Source organism: Chionomys nivalis, chromosome 2 (assembly GCF_950005125.1).
Source record: "Chionomys nivalis chromosome 2, mChiNiv1.1, whole genome shotgun sequence".
Lineage (NCBI taxonomy): Eukaryota > Metazoa > Chordata > Mammalia > Rodentia > Cricetidae > Chionomys > Chionomys nivalis.
The window spans coordinates 70,146,322-70,166,027 of record NC_080087.1 but is presented as its reverse complement, the minus strand read 5'-3'; the positions used below and the strand labels follow the sequence as shown (position 1 = coordinate 70,166,027).

At 45.1% G+C, this 19,706-nt stretch overlaps 1 protein-coding gene across 1 annotated transcript in view; it reads left to right on the top strand.

The window, feature by feature from the left end:
• Ptprh (protein tyrosine phosphatase receptor type H) overlaps nucleotides 1–19,706 on the top strand; it is a 35,606-nt gene that overhangs the window by 11,398 nt on the left and 4,502 nt on the right. Inside the window, 7 exon segments of the mRNA XM_057762846.1 lie at nucleotides 6,536–6,683; nucleotides 8,238–8,546; nucleotides 11,194–11,454; nucleotides 14,739–14,817; nucleotides 14,936–14,983; nucleotides 17,925–18,015; nucleotides 19,570–19,660. Of these exon segments, the coding sequence (XP_057618829.1) occupies nucleotides 6,536–6,683; nucleotides 8,238–8,546; nucleotides 11,194–11,454; nucleotides 14,739–14,817; nucleotides 14,936–14,983; nucleotides 17,925–18,015; nucleotides 19,570–19,660 (1,027 nt within the window).

Sequence of the window (19,706 nt, the reverse complement as noted above, 5' to 3'; positions counted from 1 at the left end):
TATCCCCAGCCTGGACCTCACTATGATGCCCAGGCTGTCTTTGAACTCATGAAGTCCTCCTGCCTCAGACCCACAAGGGATGGGATTGTATTTTTAGCACAAGTCACTCTGGTTTCACAGGTTGAGTAAATTTGGGGACAAATGTTTCTCCCTTCTGTCCTTGTTTTCAGCTCCAAACCCAGTAAGAAACCTGAGTGTGGAAAGTCAAACCAACAGCTCCATCACCCTGAGCTGGGACAAACCAGACGGTCGTAATGACACAGTTAACCTGACCTACTGGGTCCAGAGACTTGGAGAAGATGGCAGCAATGTCACTAATAGCACAGCAGACCCCAGAGTCGTGGTGGATAGCCTTGCTCCAGCTTACACGTATGAATTTTCCGTGTGGGTTGAGTACGATGGAATCAGAAGCACCATGGTGAACCTGAAGGCCTCCACAGGTGAGAGGCAGACTCTCTTGTATTCTTTCTTCCTTTGGAAGGGACATGTTTAAGGGGTGACTGGAGAGCCTGGTGGTGTAGGTGCACACCTTCAGTCCTAGCACTTGGGCTCAGAGCCTGGCAAATCTCTTTGATTCTGAGGTCGGGCTGTTCTACAGAGTGAGGTTCTGAAGAGTGAGCAACACAGAGTAAGCATGTAGAGTGAGAGACAGAGAGAGGGCGGGGGGGGGGGGGGAGAAGAAGCCCCAACCCAGAGCAATTTAAGGACAGGCGATCTGAGGAAAAACTGCCTTGCTTTTTGTGTTTATTTTGTGACCTGTGTGTGGATATGGAGTTACCCACTGAGGTGGCTGTGTCACTGAAAACAGTGGCTTCCTCTCAATCAACAATCCTGGACTGTAAGGTTTCAAGATGGCCTCCTCCCTTTACGGCTGAGTACTTAGGGCTTTAATCTTGTGTAGGCTTCATACCTACAAGCATAGCTGCTGGCTTTATTTGTACTACAGGCTTGTTATCTCCAGACAGCAATGCACATCTCTGTCTTCTGGTTCTTACATTCTGTTGTCTCCTCCTCTGTGAATATCTCTGAACCTTGGAGTGGCTGACAGATATATCTTCAACGTGTAAGCTATTCCCGAATCTCCATGTTACCCACCATCCCTACAGACAGCAGCTTTTATGACCAAGGCTGAGGTGCCATGAACATCTCTGGTACCAGTTTATGCACTGGCCCCTACTTGTCCCAGGAATCTGTGGTCTTCTGCACGTGCACAGTTTGGCTCATTGTTATTTTGATTGATTTATTTATATATTATTTATCTACCTATCTCTTTATCTTCGATCTATCAATCTATCTCTTTATTTGTTTATTATTTTGCTTTTCAAGACAGAGTTTCTCTGGGTAGACCAGATTGTCTTGTAACTCAGTCTGTAGACCTAGCTGATCTAAACTGACTGCCTCCCACGTGCTGGTAAAAAAGGCACAAGCCACTACACCCAGCTGATTTAGTACTTTGTGTGAATGTGTGTGTGAGAATGTGTGTGTGTGTGAATGTGTCTGAGAATGTGTGTGTTTAGCCAGAGCTTATTGTCAGCTGTCTTCCTCTGTGGCTCATTATCTAATTCATTTCTTTTTCTTTATCTTAATCTATTCACTGCTGTCATGTATCTGTGAGTTTGTGTGCACTCTCACGTGTGGATATGAGTCCATATTCCCATCCTGGAATTCACTATGAAGCCCAGGCTGTCTTTGAACTCATGAAGTCCTCCTGCCTCAGACCCCCAAGGGATGAGATTGTATTGTTGGCACAAGTCACTCTGGTTTCACAGGTTGAGTAAATTTGGGGACAAATGTTTCTCCCTTCTGCCCTTGTTTTCAGCTCCAAACCCAGTAAGAAACCTGAGTGTGGAAAGTCAGACCAACAGCTCCATCACCCTGAGCTGGGACAAACCAGACGGTCGTAATGACACAGTCAACCTGACCTACTGGGTCCAGAGACTTGGAGAAGATGGCAGCAATGTCACTAATAGCACAGCAGACCCCAGAGTCGTGGTGGATAGCCTTGCTCCAGCTCACACATATGAATTTTCCGTGTGGGTTGAGTACGATGGAATCAGAAGCACCATGGTGACCCTGAAGGCCTCCACAGGTGAGAGGCAGACTCTCTTGTATTCTTTCTTCCTTTGGAAATGACGTGTTTAAGGGGTGACCAGAGAGTCTGGTGGTGTAGGTGCACACCTTCAATCCCAGCACTTGGGCTCAGAGCCAGGCAGATCTCTTTGATTCTGAGGTCGGGCTGTTCTACAGAGTGAGTTTCTAAACAGTCAAAGCAACACAGAGTAACCATTTTGAGAGAGAGAGAGAGAGAGAGAGAGAGAGAGAGAGAGAGAGAGAGAGAGAGAGAGAGAGAACACAGAAGGTAGCATATTCCACAATCAAACAGACCTCGACTGAAACACAAACAAGTGAATATCTGGATTTTATCACCCATCTTAAACAGAGAAAACTGGACACAGGTGACCGTCATATTTCTATAGATCCATAGTCTTAGATCCATAGTGGCTCCATGGATCTAAGAGAACCCTTTCTTCTTATTATGAGCATAAAGGGAACATGACACCAGAATTCCTAATTTTATAGTAAACTATTCCTAGCACCATGGCATATGACTGGCCACGTCCAAGAACTCACCCATCACATAAAACTTGTACCTCCCTATGGGACTTCCTATTGTTCACAGCCATCCCATCCCATCACAGGGCCCATGACATACATAAATGTGAGGATTAGGAACAGGTGGTCTTCTTGTTGGTCCCTACTTAGATCCCCAATCCAGAGTAATTTAAGGAAAGGCGATCTGAGGAACAACTGCATTGCCTTTTGTTTTTATTTTGTGACCTGTGTGTGGGAATGGGGTTAAGCACTGAGGTGGCTGTGTCACTGAAGACAGTGGCTTCCTCTCATTCAGCAATCTTGGACTATAAGGTCTCATGATGGCCACCTCCATTTATTGCTGAGTACTTAGGGCATTAATCTTGTGTAGGCTCATACCTACAAGCACAACTGCTGGGGTCATTTGGACTACATCATTGTCAGCCCTAAGACAGCATTGCACATGTCCTCTTTATCTTCCTGTTCTTACATTCTGTTCACTTCTTTTCCATTATAATCCCTGAGTCTTGAAGGGGCTGACAGATATCTCTTCAACATCTCAGCCATCCCCAAGTCTCCATGATAACCACCATCCCTACAGACAGAAGCTTCTTTGACTAAGGCTGAGAAGTCATGAAAGTCCCTGGTACCAGTCTATGCACTGGCCTCTACTTGGTCCCTAGAGTTTGTGGGCTTCTGCACGTGCATATCCTGTCTCATTCTTATTTTATATATTTATTTATTTATATTCTATCTATCTATCTATCTCTATCCATTTATCATTTTGTTTTTCAAGACAGAGGTTTTCTGGAAATCTTAGGCCATTTAACTCTGTGACATGAGGGCCAGCTTGTTGGGGTTTCTATCCCGCCCGGTACCCCAGAGCCAGCAAGTCCCAAAGAAAATCACACAGAGATCTCCATAAGTTATAAAACTGATTGTCTCATTAGCTCAGGCTTCTTATTAGCTCTTGCAACGTATATTAACCCATTATTATTAACTATGTTAGCCACATGGCTCAGTACCTTTTTCAGCGGGGTTGGTCACATCCTGCTACTTCTGTGATCTTGGCAGAGCTTTCTGTTTCCCAAATTCTCCTGTTCTCACCACCAACCTCTACTTCCTGTCTGGTTGACCCACCTATACTTCCTGCTCGGCCAATCAGTGTTTATTTAAAACCTGATTGACAGAGAATACAGACAATTCTCCTGTACCACTTCCCCCTCTTTTTTTTTAAACAGAGGAAAATATCTATAGTTCATTTTTTGGGGAATGTGGGTGTAGTTTTTTAGGCTACTTTCTGCTGGCTGGGGCATTGATAATCTTATGGGGACCTAAAGAAAATTTAGAGTTATAATCAAGTCTTGATTGGAGTATCCTGTGAGTATTAATCATCTCAGGCAGCAGTCTTGAATCTGTTCTGGATGTAGAACTCAGACATCCAGGCCATCTGTTCCTTCTGGAAATTTCTCAGGTGATCTTCCTTGATCAAACCTGATTTTTCTTAATTCAGAATAAATCCATGGTTTCTCATTTCCTGTGGAAACAAAAGCAAAATATCTTCTCCAAAGTAACATACCTTTTGACTTCAATTTTAAGGTCAAGGTATTTTCAAAATACCTATCTTGGATTAATTCAGCAGCATTTATAAGCAAGTATCTTTTAGCAGCTGTTGCTCCTTCCTCAGCATTCAAACAGTTAAAAGAGAGCATAATAACATACAGTATCCAGATTCTCTGTGTGTTTTTATGTTTACGTGTTGTGGGAGCTGCGGGCTGTGTTTCTGCCACCCAGCTCCCAGCCGCCTGGCTAGCTTATGCCCCAAAATAATGACACACAAACTGTATTCTTTTAAACACTGCCTGGCCCATTTCTATTAATGTGTGTAGCACCTTGAGGTGCGCTTACCAGGAAGATTCTAGCCTAGGTTCATCTTGGGTCGGAGCTTCATCACATCTGGCTCTGAGAGGAGCTACCCTGCATCTGAGCTCACTTCCTCTTCCTCCCAGCATTCTGTTCTGTTTACTCCACCCACTTATGTTGTAACCTATGAGGGCCAAGCGGTTTCTTTATTAATTAACCAATGACCTTCCTCCATCATTTATGTGGCTTTATTTTAACACCTATTTCTTTTATTTTTACTTTTTGAGACAGGGTTTCTGTGTATCTTTGTCCTGGGACTCACTCTGTAGACCAGGCTGTCCTTGAACCCACAGAAATCCACTTGCCTCTGCCTCCTGAGTGCTGGGATTAAAGGTATGTTCTACAACACCTTGAAGTCTCAGAGGTCAATCTATCTCTGCCTCCCAAATGTTGGGATTAAAGGTGTGTATCGCCACACCCAACTACTCCCTTTCTTTCTTTTTTACTTTAAGAACTTTAACCTTTAGCCTGCATATATTTTTAACATCCTGTAAACCATTTAGAAGTTTTCTTTGTCTTTGAATCTCTCTTTACTGTATATCTCTCTTTTTCTGACTACATGAGTCTTTAGTTTGCTAAACAATATAAGTAGAATTAAAGTCGTGTCTTTGATGGCTGGATCCAGCCTATTTCTTAGCTTTCTGCCTCATGGCTGAGGTACTGGCTGTAGCCATGTTTATTGCCACAACTCTATGGTGTTTCAAGGTCCTTGCCAGCAAGCAAGCTGCAACAGTGTGTCTACAAACAACACTCAAATACTTTCTCTGTAGTTGAAACTCCTGCCTTAAAGAGTCAGAGTTTGCATTGGCAGAACAGCCCAGAAATCTGGCATTTTAAAACGGTGCAGCTTTTTTTCCTGCTACAGCTGAAAGCCAACAAGCATGCAGTCAGCTTTTATCAACACTATTTAAGTGTTTCATGGCAGGTCCTCTTAAAAGAGCTGCAGGGTTTTGCAGCTAAAGCTGAGTCAGGAAGCCTTTCTTTCTTTTTTTATTTTTTTTAATATTTATTTATTAAGCATACAATGTACTGCTGGCAAGGAAGACACCAGGTCTCATTACAGATGGTTCTGAGCCACCATGTGGTTTCTGGGAATTGAACTTGGGACCTCTGGAAGAGGAGCCAGTGCTCTTACCCTCTGAGCCATCTCTCCAGCCCAGGAAGCCTTTCTTAGATGAGAGCACTTGCTTGCCTCTAGCAAGCAAAGCAGACCTGAGAAATTACTGCTACCAAGAAGTCATGCATAATGCTGTTATTTTATTCTGGAATGGCTTCCCGAGCTGTCTCAGGCTTTATGTGGATGCAGTTATCCGTGTGGTGCCATTCTGTAACACGAGGGCTGGTTTGTTCAGGTTTCTGTCATGCCCAGTACCCCACAGCTGGCAAGTCCCAAAGAAAAATCACACAGAGAGTCTGCATTACTTATAAACTGATTAGCCCATTAGCTCAGGCTTCTAATTAGCTCTTGTAGCTTATATTAACCCATTGTTCACCATAACTCAGTCTTTAGACCCAGCTGGTTTTAAATTTTCTGCCTCCCATGTGCTGGGATCAAAGTCACATGCCACCCCCCGACTGATTTAGTACTCTGTGTGAATGTGTGTGTGAGAATTTGTGTGTGTGTAGCCAGAGCTTATTGTCAGCTGTCTTCCTCTGTGGCTCAGTATCTAATTTCTTTCTTTTACTTTATCTTAATTTATTCATTGCTCTCATATATCTGTGTTTGTGTGTGCAGTCTCTAGTATGGATATGACTCCATATCCCCATCTGGAATTTACCATGAAGCCCAGGCTTGTCTTTGAACTTATGAATTCCTTTTGCCTTAGCCTCCCAAGTGATGAGATTGTATTGTAGTCACAAGTCACACAGGTTTCACAGATTGAGGAAATTTGGGGAAAAATCATTCTCCCTTCTGCCCTTATTTTCTGTTTCAAACCCAGTGGGAAACCTTTGGGTCGAAGATCAGACTAACGGCTCCATCACCCTGATTTGGGATGTCCCTGAGTGCTCCTTTTCCCAGGATCTCACCTACTGAGCCAAGAGCATATGGTATGGTGGTGAAAGTGAGACTCGGGACACAACAGCCACCGACGTCACCATGGATGCACGGGATCCTGGCTGTTTCTATAAATGTTCCTTCTGGGTGGGAAGAGATGGAGTTCACAGCTCCTGGTGACTGAATAACTGCAGAGATGAGAGAAGACATTATTTCCGTTTACTACCCTCTGCCCGCCCTCTCTCACACCTCTCTCTCTCTCTCTCTCTCTCTCTCTCTCTCTCTCTCTCTCTCTCTCTCTCTCTCTCTCTCTCTCTCTCTCTCTCTCTTTCTCTCATTAGCCTCTGAGGCCTGGACCTCACAACCCCTCCTGCCAGTACTTCCTAGATGCTTGTATTATAAGTGTGCACCATCACACCTGGCTCGAGTTCTTAAAAAGATTTTATCTATTTAGTTTATGTATTTGAATGTTTTTCTTGCACATGTGCAAGTGCCCCAGGTTCATGCATTGTCCTGGCAACCAGGTGGGGTTTAGGATGCTTTGGAAATCGACAGACAGTTGTGAGCTGCTTCTGGATGCTGGGAACTGATCTCTGGGTCCTTAGCATGAGCAGGAAATGCTCTTAAGCTCTGAGCCTTCTCTCCAGCCTCACATCTGGTGTCTCATCCCTTTGTTGGTGATGGTATGTGGTTAGAGCGTGGGTGAGAGGTGTCAGGAGAAGGGGGCAGAAATGGAAAGGAAGCCACACACTTAAACTTCAGTCTTCTGATGTGGGACGCCCCTCTTCATGCTGTGAATATATTTTATTACCATTGGTTAATAAAGAAGCTCATTTTGTCAAGAGCCAGGCCGAATAGAGCCAGGCAGGATACAGGGGAAAAGATACATAATAAAAGAAGTTATAGTTTGGGAGATGCCATGTATCTGCCGGAGGAGTAAGATACCAGAACATATTGGTAAGCCACAGTCACATGGTGGTATATAGATTATTATAAATGGGTTAAGTTATTTGTGTGATCTAGTCAGTAATAAGCTTGAGCTAATAGGCCAAATGATTTCTATTTAATATAAGTTTCTGTGTGATTACTCAGTACTGGGCGCCTGGGAAATGAAAGCTCAGCCTCCAGTTACAGTCTTCTGTCAGCTGCTCTAAAATAGAGGGTAAGAAAGAAGAAAGATGCCATTGACCTTCATGAGAGATTAGTTTTTCTTCTTGGTTTCTTGAGACAGGGTTTCTCTGTGTAACAGCCCTGGCTGTCCTGAAACTCTTTTTGTAGACTAGGGTGGCCTCAAATTCACAGAGATCCACCTGCCTTCCAAGTGCTAGAATTAAAGGTGAGCACCCTCACCATCAGGGTTCATGAGAGATTTTGGAAAGATCTAGAGCATCTCATTTCTACATGCAACCCATATTTTAAAAAGCAATGAGGTTGGACTTGGGGAACATTCTTATTATTTCCTTCATTTTTTCTTTCTTTGAACAGGATCTTGCTCTGTCCCCTGCTGTCCTCCTGCCTCAGCTTCCCGAGTCCTGAATTCACAGACAGGAGCCACCATTCTCTGCTGGGTCTGACATTATTCATCTTAGTAATAAATACAGCTCTGTGCATTAACCTCACCAGCATCCTCGTGACAAACAGCCACATTCTAAGAGAACTCAGAGGCTAATGGAAACTGTGCTGCCATATTGGAATAAATAGGTCTGAGTCACCCTACCTCTGTCACCTGGAACAACCCTTGATGTCCCCTCTGTTCCCATTTCAGCTCCAAACCCAGTAAGAAACCTGAGTGTGGAAACTCAGACCGACAGCTCCATCACCCTGACCTGGGACAAACCAGACCATCGTAATGACACAGTAAACCTGACCTACTGGGTCCAGTGGCCTGGAGATGATGGCAACAATAAAAATAAAAGCACAACAAACACCAGTGTCGTGGTGGATAACCTTGCTCCTGGTTCTACATATGAATTTTCCGTGTGGGTTGAATACGAAAGAATCGGAAGCACCACAGTGACCATCAACGCCCCTACAGGTGAGAGGCAGACTTTCTTGTATTCTTTCTTCCTTTGGAAGGGACAGGTTTAAGGGGTGACAGGAGAACCTGGTGGTGGTGGCAGCACACATCTTTAATCCCAGCACTTGGGAGGCAGAAGTAGGCAAATCTCTTTGAGTGTAAGGCCAGCCTGGTCTACTGAGTGAGTTCCCGGGCAGGCTTCAAAGCTACAGAGAAATCCTATGTTGAACCCCTGCCCCCAAAAAGGATAATTTCACGGAGCTGGCTTCTAAGTTTATCTCAGGAAATGGAACAGAGATTGTGGGAACCAAGGTTTGTGACTATATAACTTACATTCTCTTACTGGAGGTCCCATAGAGTCACCCAATGAGCCAAGGAACAAGGCAGGCTTTCAAATGTCCACAGTCCTTGTGGGACAAATAGATCCAATTATGAAGCATGTCTCAGTATATATTCTATCAAGACTATATATCTAAATTAAGTCATCTTTCTCACCACCCACAGTTACATGTGCCCATAAGACTGAGATGTTATCATGAGATTACATATACATGTTACATGAGATTACACCCTACAGTGCAGGTATAGGGGGTACAGACCTTGTATGGACAGGACTAACCTCCGTCAGATCCTTATTCCTCTCGTGGGCTGACATCTGAACACTAGCTGTCACCTGCTCTAACTCTCATGGTCCCTGAAAATTTCCTCTTCTTCCTTCCTTTTTTCCCCTTTAGACCTCGCTTTGCCCCTCCCAGCCCCTTGCATACATACTATAGATATATGCTTCCCCTCCCAGCCCCTTGCATACATACTATAGATATATGCTTTAGATACAGACTGTACATATGAGAGGAAAACGTTAGTTATGTTTAATATTCCACCAATTTTCCTGAAAATGTGATAATTTCATTCTTCTTTACAGCTGAATAAAATTCCAGTGCCTGCCTCTCTCTCTCTCTCTCTCTCTCTCTCTCTCTCTCTCTCTCTCTCTCGTGTGATATCACATTTTCTTTATCAACTTGTCTACAGATGAACCTCTAGGAGGGCCCTGTATCTTGGCTATTGTAACTAGTATAGCAGTAATGGCGGATATGAACATATTTCTGTGGATCTGGGTCAACTGTGGAGGTACAGGCCTGAAATCCCAGCTGTTGGAAAGTGGAGGCAGAGGATCATGAGGTCAGGGTTCCCCTGGCTGTATATCAACTGACACGAGACCTTAAAACAAGACAAGACAAAACAACCCTTTTTCAGATCCACCCCTGGGCTGGAGTGATACATCTGGGTGATACGGATATTCTAGCTTTAGTTTTCTGGACTCCTGTATGAATTCTACAGGGGCTGCCCCACTTTACACATTCACATGGGCTCCACTCTTTAACCCACTAACTCTTCTAGCCCTGCCTCCTGGCTGGGCCATGGGAACACTGTGGCCACGTCTGGGTCTGTCCAGACGTCAGTAGCAGCTGTCGATATCTGAGTGTGCTGCTGCAGGAGCCTAGGCCATCTGAGGTCCTACGACTAAGAAGTGTCCTTCACAGGCTGGGCAGCTCAAGGTCAGGCTTATCACCACTCTGCAGTCTGGATTCTCTGTTCCTTCTGCTAGTCCCTGATGCTGTGATGAGTCTCAGGATCCAGAACCAGACCAACAGATCCATCAGCTTGAGCTGGACAGCACCAATGGGTTCCCGTGATCCCAGCTACACCTCCTGGATCTCATGGACCTTGGAGGACAATCCTGTCACCAGAGTAGAACACACTGTTGACACTAATATCATATTAGAGACACTGGAACCTGGGAGCTTGTACATCTTCACTGTCTGGGCTGAGAGGAACGAAATTGGAGGTTATAGCACTAGTGTTCTTGGAGCACTGCTAAGGCTTGGTCCAATTCTGATCACAGCACTATTGGGATATTATTATATTAATATTATATATAATGTTATATGTAGCCTGTGATATATGTCATAGTCTGTGTAGGGTAATATAAAATATATAATCATATTTATTAATAGTATATCATATACAAACATATTATAATTATATATTATATAGTTAACATATTAACATTATATCATATGTTATATTATACATCCAATGCACAGTGTGTAATATATGTTAATATTAACATATCAATATATTAATACAATATAATATAAGTATATAATTATAAAATTAATTTGGCATAATATTAATAATTATAACATAATAATGTGTATAATATAATATAGTAATAATAACATAGTATAATATATAATGTATGATATTTAATATGGAATATAATATAATAAAATAATGTGTACCGTTATATAATATATACTATCTTAATATATAATATGCTAATATAATGTGTAATATTATGTATCCCTACACATACTATGACACATACATGTAACTAAAATATTTCTAAAGTGAAAAATGCGAGTGAACTACAAATTCCATAATGTCATGAGGTTGGAACTTTATACATTCAGTAATACAGAGTCCAAGGCATTGTAGGGATCTGTAGTCTGGGAGGACTTTAGTCGTTTGGGGACAAGAGAAGATGAGGTGTTTGAGTCTGGAGCAGAAGAGAGTGGGCTAGCGCCTGAGAGCTGGGCACGCAGAACCAACCATCTTTGGTGAATGCCTCATACTGATGATTCCTCTTGTTTTCTTTACTCAGTCCCAGCTGCTGTCAGCAACCCCTCCTGTGTCAGCACCTCTGGGGGCTACGGGGTCATTCTGACCTGGCCCTGCCCATCTGGGGGTTATGTTACCTTTGAGGTGGAAGTGGGCGGACAGCGGAGAAACCAGTCTTCCTGTGGGATGGGCATGTCTGTGTCAGATCTTGGGCCAGCTCAGTCTTACACGGCCACCATCACAACTGTCTCGCATGAACTGAAGGCTTCGCCCGTCTCTGTGACCTGCCACACAGAGAGTACAGGTGAGTGGAGCCCCGGGGACAAGCCTTCAGAGGTCGCCGGAAAGGGAGGCCATGGGTTTTTGTTTGTTGTTATTTTTTGTTTTGTATTTTTGTTTGTTGTGTTTTGTTTTGTTTTGGTCTGTCTGCCTTTTGTTTTCCGACTTCTCTCTGTCCTTCTTTCTCTCTGAGTCTGTACATGTGTGTGCAGCTTCATGTGCACAAACATGCATGCACGGGACCAGAGGACAGTCTTGGGTGCTGTTCATGTAGCGTCTACATTACAGTAGTTTTCTAACATTTACTTGTTTATTTTTCTTTATTTGTGTGTGTGTCATGTTGCACATGTAGAGGTCAGAAAACAAATTGCAGGAGTTAAGTGTTTCCTTCCGCCATGTGGTCACGGGGACCCAACTCCGTGTCTTGGGCCTGGTGCCAGCACCTCAGCCCTGACCATCTTACAGCTCTACATAGTTAGTCTCTCAGTGATCTGAAACTGATGAAGTGGGGTTGTGCTGGATGGGGGCTCTGCATGTCTCTGCTGCCCCGGACAGACAGTATAGCACGTGCCGGCATCTGGTGTGCTCTGAGATAGTATAGGCACATGCCGGCATCTGGTGTGCTCTGAGATAGTATAGGCACGTGCCGGCATCTGGTGTGCTCTGAGATAGTATAGGCACGTGCCGGCATCTGGTGTGCTCTGAGATAGTATAGGCACGTGCCGGCATCTGGTGTGCTCTGAGATATTATAGGCACGTGCCAGCATCTGGTGTGTTCTGAGATAGTACAGCACGTGCTGGCATCTGGTGTGCTCTGAGATAGTATAGGCATGTGCTGGCATGCCTGGTGTGTTCTGAGCCCTAACTCAGTCCTCACGCTTGTAGGGCAAGCACTTTACTGATTGAACCAACTCCCTAGCCCTCTTGATTTTCTTAAAACAGTTTTCTGGAGATAAAATCCATTGGACGTACAACTCACTCATTTGAAGTCACCAAACAACTTGATGCTAGACAGTGTATTTCTAATGCCATTTCAGCTTTCATTACTATTTATTTGAGAATAATTTTCTTTAATTAAGAAATACTTATTTTTATCTATATAGGTGTTTTTGCCTTCAGGAGTGTCTGTGTACCATTCGCATGCAGTACCCTCAGAGGCCAGAAGAGGGCCTCAGATTCCCTAAAACTGGTGTTACAGATGGTTGTGGGCTGCCATGGAGTGCTGGAAGTTGAACCCAGATCCTCTAGAAGAGCAGCTGATGCTTTTAATCTTGAGCCACATCTATCCAGCTGCATTCTCTACCTTAGTAGATTTTTATCTCTAATCTTTCTTTTAAATTTTTTATTACATTTATTTATTTGTCTTTGGGGGGAGGTGCACACACACCACTATGCCTGTATGGAAGTCAAGGACAACTTGCTAGAGTCAGTTGTTTCATTCAACCATATGGGTCCTGTCACTGCGCTTGGCAGCAAGCACCTTTACCCCCTGAGCCATCTTGCTGGCCCTACCATGACCTCTTTGGATGTATCCTTTTTTTTTTTTTTTTTTTTCCCCCCGAGACAGGGTTTCTCTGTAGCTTTTGGTTCCTGTCCTGGAACTAACTCTTGTAGACCAGGCTGGCCTCGAACTCACAGAGATCCGCCTGCCTCTGCCTCCCAAGTGCTGGGATTAAAGGCGTGCGCCACCACCTCCCGGCTTTCTTTGGATGTATCTTTCACTTTGTCCTGTAGATGGAAGTTTCTGTCCCTCCCAGTCCTGCAGCCATTCAGTCCCAAAGAAACACACAGAGGCTTATATTAATTATAAACTAGCCTATTAGCTCAGGCTTACTAACTAGCTCTTACAACTTATATTAACCCATAATTCTTGTCTATGGTTAGCCACGTGACTTGGTACATTTTCTCAGTAAGAGATTCTCATTCTGCTTCCTCTGCATCTGACTGGTGGCTGCATCTCTGCCTTTCCTCTTCCCAGAATTCTCCTAGTCTGGTTGCCCCGCCTATACTTCCTGCCTGGCTACTGGCCAATCATCATTTTATTAAACCTATACGAGTGACAAATCTTTACAGTGCACAACAGCACTGTCCCCTTTGTCTCTTCCTAGAAATTAGGGATTCTAGTAATACTAGGTGACCATCCTGGAGAGACAGTGGAAGTGAATGCAATGTTAAATTTATGTTTCTTGAACCTTGCTTTGCCCGGCTCTGTTGCTTGGGAGTGTTTCACCCTTAGCAAACTAGCATTCTGAAGGGGACAAACTGTTTGGTCAAATTATGAAGGACCAAATTGGTGAGGTGCGCAAGTCCACATAAAGGATCATCTTCCTCCTGGAGTCTATTGACCACCAACTCTATACAGCCAAGACTGCCAGGAAGCTGAAGCCTCCAGCTTCCACGACTGATGGAAATGGGTCTGTCCTAGAACTTTGGCTATCTAAGGACAGATCCTAGGAGAGCTGTGCCCATCAGAGCTGGGAACAAGCAAGTCCTTGAGTACTACCAGACATCAGCCGAGCTCCACTGCTCCACACCTTTCCTCTGGCAAGCAAATCTCTTGAGAAAACCAAGTCTCTCTCCTTAGGGAGAACTGATGCCATGAAGATGAGGGATTGTGTAATGATTGGTTTTAACTGTCAACTTGCCACAACCCAGAGTCACTTGGAAGGGAATCTAATTGCCTAGATTAAGCAAGTCCATGCATTCTTGGGTGGTTGTCTTGGTTACCAGGAAGCCCTGCCCACTGTGGGTGGCACTGGTCCCTGAGTAAGGGAATCCTGGATTGTATAGGCATGGAAGTAATACACTGAGCACTGGCATTCCTTAATTCACTGTCCTCCATTCTCGACTGAGGATGCGACGTCACTAGCTACTTCAAGTTCACGCTGTCTAGACTTCCCCACGGGGATGGTGAACCAGATAAGTCCTTTGTCTTCTAAGTTGCTTTTTGTTGTTGTTGTTTTTCGAGTCAGGGTTTCTCTGTGTAGCCCTGGCTGTCCTAGAACTCACCAGGCTGGCCTTGAACTCTCAGGAAATTGCTTGCCTCTACCTCCTGAGTGCTGGGGTTAAAGGCGGGAGTCACCACATCCAGCTAAGAAGACATAGTGCTTTTGTTGAGTTTTGTTGCCAATCTTCCATGGAACTCCTTCTCCAGGGTATCTGATGTCCTCTTCTGACCTCTAAGGAACATGTTCTCTCCCTCCCCCCCCCCCTCTCTCTCTCACACACACACACACACACACACACACACACACACACACACACACGTTGTTGTTATCATCATCATCATCTCTCCGCTTCTCATTGTAGGGGTCATTGTGGGAGCCATCGTGGGCATCCTCTTGCTTTTCATCCTTGTGGGCCTCCTGATTTTCTTCCTGAAGAGGAGGTGAGACTTGGAACAGGACTGGTGGTGGGTGTTTGGCTAGCGGGAGCCCAGAAGGGAAGATGAGGATCCCTGGTCCTGGGCTCAAGCTGGAGTTTACATCCCAGTGTCTTTCTTCCAGAAGAAAGAGGAGCCAGCAGAAGAAAACGCCCAAGGATCTGGTGTTCAGGTGTGTTGGGTGGAGGGGAGCATCTGAGGAAAATCACTGTCAGGTAAAGCAAGGGGGCATTTGCTGCTCCCTGGATAGGTCAGAGGGCAAACCAAGTTTCAGAGGGGATTGTGAGCCCCTGCAATGGGCCACAGCTAATTCCTGGAGACTCAGCCTAGAGTTAATTCTCCTTTTTTTTTTCTTTAAAAACTTTATTATTCTTTGAGAATTTCATACATACACACAATGTGATTTGATCATATTCAGCCTAATTTTGAATTTTATTTATTTTATGTGTATTGGTAGAAGTTTCTGTCTAGCAAGCTGATCCCAATTAACCACACAGTGGCTTAATATTAATTTTAAATACTTGGCCAATAGCTCAGGCTTGTTACAAGCTAACTCTTACATTTAAATTAACCCATATTTCTTATCTATGAGTTGCCATGTGGCTTGGTACCTTTTCTTAGTACAGCATGCTCATCTTGCTTCTCCCTACATCTGCTGGCATCTCTGACTCTGCCCTTCTTTATCCCAGCATCCTTAGTTTGGTTGTCCAGTCAATACTTCCTGCCTGTGTACAGAAGGATTACTCCACAGCATATGTGTATGAGTGTTTTACCTGCATACGTGTTTGTTTACTACATGCCGTCTTAGTACCTGAGGAGGGCAGAAGAGAGCATCAGATCCCATTAGAACTAGAATTATATGCAGATGGCTGTGAGTGGCCATGGAGGTATAGGTGCTGGGGGATTGAACCTGAATCCTCTGGAAGATCAGCAATGCTCTTAACCACTGAGCCATCTCTCCCCTCCCCATCCTAACTGCTTTACATTTATGTCTTTGTGTCCACACACTACACGTGTATGTGAGGAGGTCAGGGGACTCTTGTGGGAGCTGGAGCTGGTTCTCTCTTTCCACATGTGGGTCTCGGGCATCTAACCCAACTTGTGTTCTAGCACCAGGAAGGGCCGAAGAGCAAGATAGCATAGACTATGCTGTGCACGTGGAGACAACCAGCGCGAGAAGAGAGGAGAGGGAGGTCGAGGAACGCCAGATAGGGCATGACAACTAGAGGAGGGACCCAGGCATGGTGGCGCACGCCTTTAATCCCAGCACTCAGGAACCAGAGGCAGGCGGATCTCTGTGAGTTCAAGGCCTGGTCTACAAAGTGTGTCGCAGAGAAACCCTGTTTTGAAACAATAGCAGCAACAGTAACAAGAGCAACAAAACCAAAACAAAACAAAAGAAGAAAAGGATGATTCAGTCATGAAGGTACTTGCTGCCACACCTGATGACCGGAGTCCAGTCCTCACTGTGGACAGAAACATGATTCCCATAGTTGTTTACTAACCTACACACACACACCAGGGCACACGCACACTTCCCTACCCACACCCCAACACACATCTGAATAAAATGCATAATAAAAAAAGCTGCTAGAGGAAAGCTGAAGCCAATTACGAACATGAGCAAAGAGCTGAAGGAGGTCAGGAGGGCTTGGGACAGTTCGTGGATGTCCTGTGATGGACCAAAATAAATGCCTGCTTCCGAGGAGGGGTGACACAGGGAGCTGAAAGGGCTCAGACAAGCTGGAGCGGGAAGGATAGAAACCTAGGCCTTGAGCGCCACCGTGTGTGCAAACAGCAGAAGTGACTACAGGCTGCCTTAAAAGAAAGACACACACAAAGAGAGTTTGGGCATCTAGGCTTCTGCGAAGGATTCGGGCAGCCTCAGGAAATTCTGTCAGGCTACGGGAAGGATAGTTTTGCTTTCTGAAAGTTTCAGATAAAGAACAGATAAATGGCTGCATGGTGGAGTTACTCGGGCCAGGACTGAGACCAGTCTCTGTACATGGGGTAAGGGCTCCCCGACTATGGGGACAGGCAAGTAGCAGCAGTCGGGGTGCTTAGGGCACACTGTGTATCTCTGAGACTGGGTGGTATGAGCACAGGAAAGGGTGTTAGGGAGTGATGCCAGAAAGGGGTCAGGCGGGGCTCGGCAGGTGGAATCTTGCGGAAGACAGCAAGGATATCGATGTACTTCTGGGGGGGGGGGTTCTGTTTTCTTAACCGCTGAGCCCTTTTGCTATCCCCATCTTCTTCCTTTTAAAGGCTGAATAATACTTCACTGTGTGAATAGACCACATTTGGTTCATTCATTCATTTACTGATGGACGCTTGGTGCTGGCTCTTGTTTTATTAAATGTTTTAAATTACATCCATGATGTGCAAGCATGTGTGTGGTGTGCACGTGCGTGAAAGCATGCGTGTGTGCCTGAGTGTGTGTGTGTGTGTGAAGGAGTTGGTTCTCTTTTCCACCATACGGGTCCTAGGGATCAAAGTCAGGTAGTCAAGTTTATCTATTAGTGACTTTGCCTGCTGAGCCATCTTGCTGGCCCTTGTCCTGTTTTAGAGGCAAGGTTTCACTATGTAGTTCAGGCTAGCCTTGAGCTCTTGGTGCTCCTCCTGCCTCAATATCACAAAACCCGGGTTTCTACTGTGTATGACCATGCATGGCCACTGATGGGCGCTTGTGTTGCTTGCACCTTGGTCCTCCTGTGAGCCATGCTGTGTGAACGATGCTGAACCGATGGCTTTGAGATTGTTCTTTCTTTGGTGGATTTAACCAGCAGTGGCATTGCTGGATCAAAATTATTGTAACTCACTATGTAGACCAGGCTAACCTCGAACTCACAGAGATCTGCCTGCCTCTGCCTCCCAAAGGCGCGGTGCTTTGTTTACTTTTTTATTTCGTGGAGTGTATGTGATGCGTGGATGTGAGAAGGCAACCCACAGGAGTCAGTTCTCTCATTCCAGAATGTGGCTACCAAGGATGGACCTCCAGCAATCCGGCTTTGTGTTAGGACCCTCTACCTGCTCAGACATCTTGCCAGCCTCAAGGTGCTTAAAGTCTTTGTTTTATTTTATTTATTTATTTTTTACCTTTCTTCTCGCCACAGCATCCCAGGGGATATCCTAGCCAAAGACTTTGCTAACCACGTCAGGGTGAAGGAGAAGGACAGCAACTATGGATTTGCTGAGGAGTATCAGGTGGGTGAGAGCAGAGGCATCATGGCTGGTACCCACATGCCCCGGCTTCCCAAGCCCTTCTGGGTTGAGCTTGAAAACTGAGCCATCTCTCCCATCCTTAACTGTTTGGATGTACTTATTTTTCTTTTATGTGTGGGTGTTTTGCCTGCATGCATGTACATATACCATGTATATGCAAAGACTACAGAGGCCATAAGAGGGCGCTGGATCCTCTGCAACTGAGTTACAGATGGTTGTGAGCAGCCATGTGGGTGCTGGGAGTTGAACCAAGTTCTTTGTAAGAGCAGCCGGTTCTCTTAACCATCGAGCCATCTTCCCAGTTTCCGTGTGAGTGTGTGTGTGTGTGTGCACTATTTGGAACTTTCTTAGGGATCACAGTCCTTAGGCTTGATTCTGAGCACCTTTATCCAATGAGTCATCTTGCTGGCCTTTAAAATTTATTTAGATTATAGTCACCTCCCTATCCTCCTCTCTTGTCTTGTCCCCCCTCACTGGTGCTGATCTCTTTCCTTTTCCAAAGTCCCCCCTTTCTACTCCCCAACCACCGTGTGTGTGTGTGTGTGTGCACGTGTGTGCGCACGCGCATGCATACACATGAACCAATGAATTGTATTTGGGTTGTTCCCAGGAATATGGGTGATGGGTTACTGAGTAAAGCACGGCAGCATACCAGTGGAGAAAACGTCTCTTCCTTATCCAGCAACCACCAGCCACCTGTAGATCTTCTATAAGCCCCGCCTCCTCTTAGAGACAGGGTCTCACATAGTCCAGGCTCTCCTGGAATGTGCTATACAGCTAGAGATGACTCTGAAGTTATGATCCTTCCCCCGCCCTCTTAAGTGCTGGAATTGCAGGTGTGTTTCCCTGAACCTGGTTTATGCAGGGCCTTGGGCATGCTAAGCAAGCACTCTGCCAACTGAGCCAATTCCCCAGTTTACCTCTTTTAGTCATGCAGAAACTGCCAAGCGGGTTTCTTTCCAACTCTCTGAAACCCTGAAACAATGACGGATATTTGTTTAAGCACAAGGACTCCCTGACACCTTACTCCTCAGGGCATCTGTCAGAGGAAGCCCCTAGCTGACCCTAAGTCCTCACAAGTATCCCCAACATGGAAGGTCATATCCTTTCAATGTTTGTGAGTACCACAAATCCCAAGATTCGATGGATAGCCAGGCGGTGGTGGCGTATGCTTTTAATCCCAGCACTCAAGAGGCAGAGGCAGATAGATCTCTGGGAGTTCAAGGCCAGCCTGGTCTACAGAGCAAGTTCCAGGACAGCCAGGACTACACAGAGAAACCTGTCCTGAAAAAAAAAAAAGGAAAGAAAGAAAGAAAGAAAGAAAGAAAGAAAGAAAGAAAGAAAGAAAAGAAAAGAAAAAAGCCAACCAGACAAACAACAAAAATATTCAATGGATGAACAGAGGAAGGCACGTGGAGTTGTGAGAGCATTGAGGAAAATTCAACACCTTGAACCTCTTCTCTCTCTCTCTCTCTCTCTCTCTCTCTCTCTCTCTCTCTCTCTCTCTCTCTCTCTCTCTCTCTCTCTCTCCTTTAGCAATTGGCTCCGGAGGGCCAAGGCCAGTCTCAGACAACAGCATTGGCGCCAGAGAACACATCCAAGAACCGCTACAGGAATGTACTGCCCTGTGAGTGTTTGCCACCTGCATCTGCCTCCCCGTGGAGTCTGCCAGA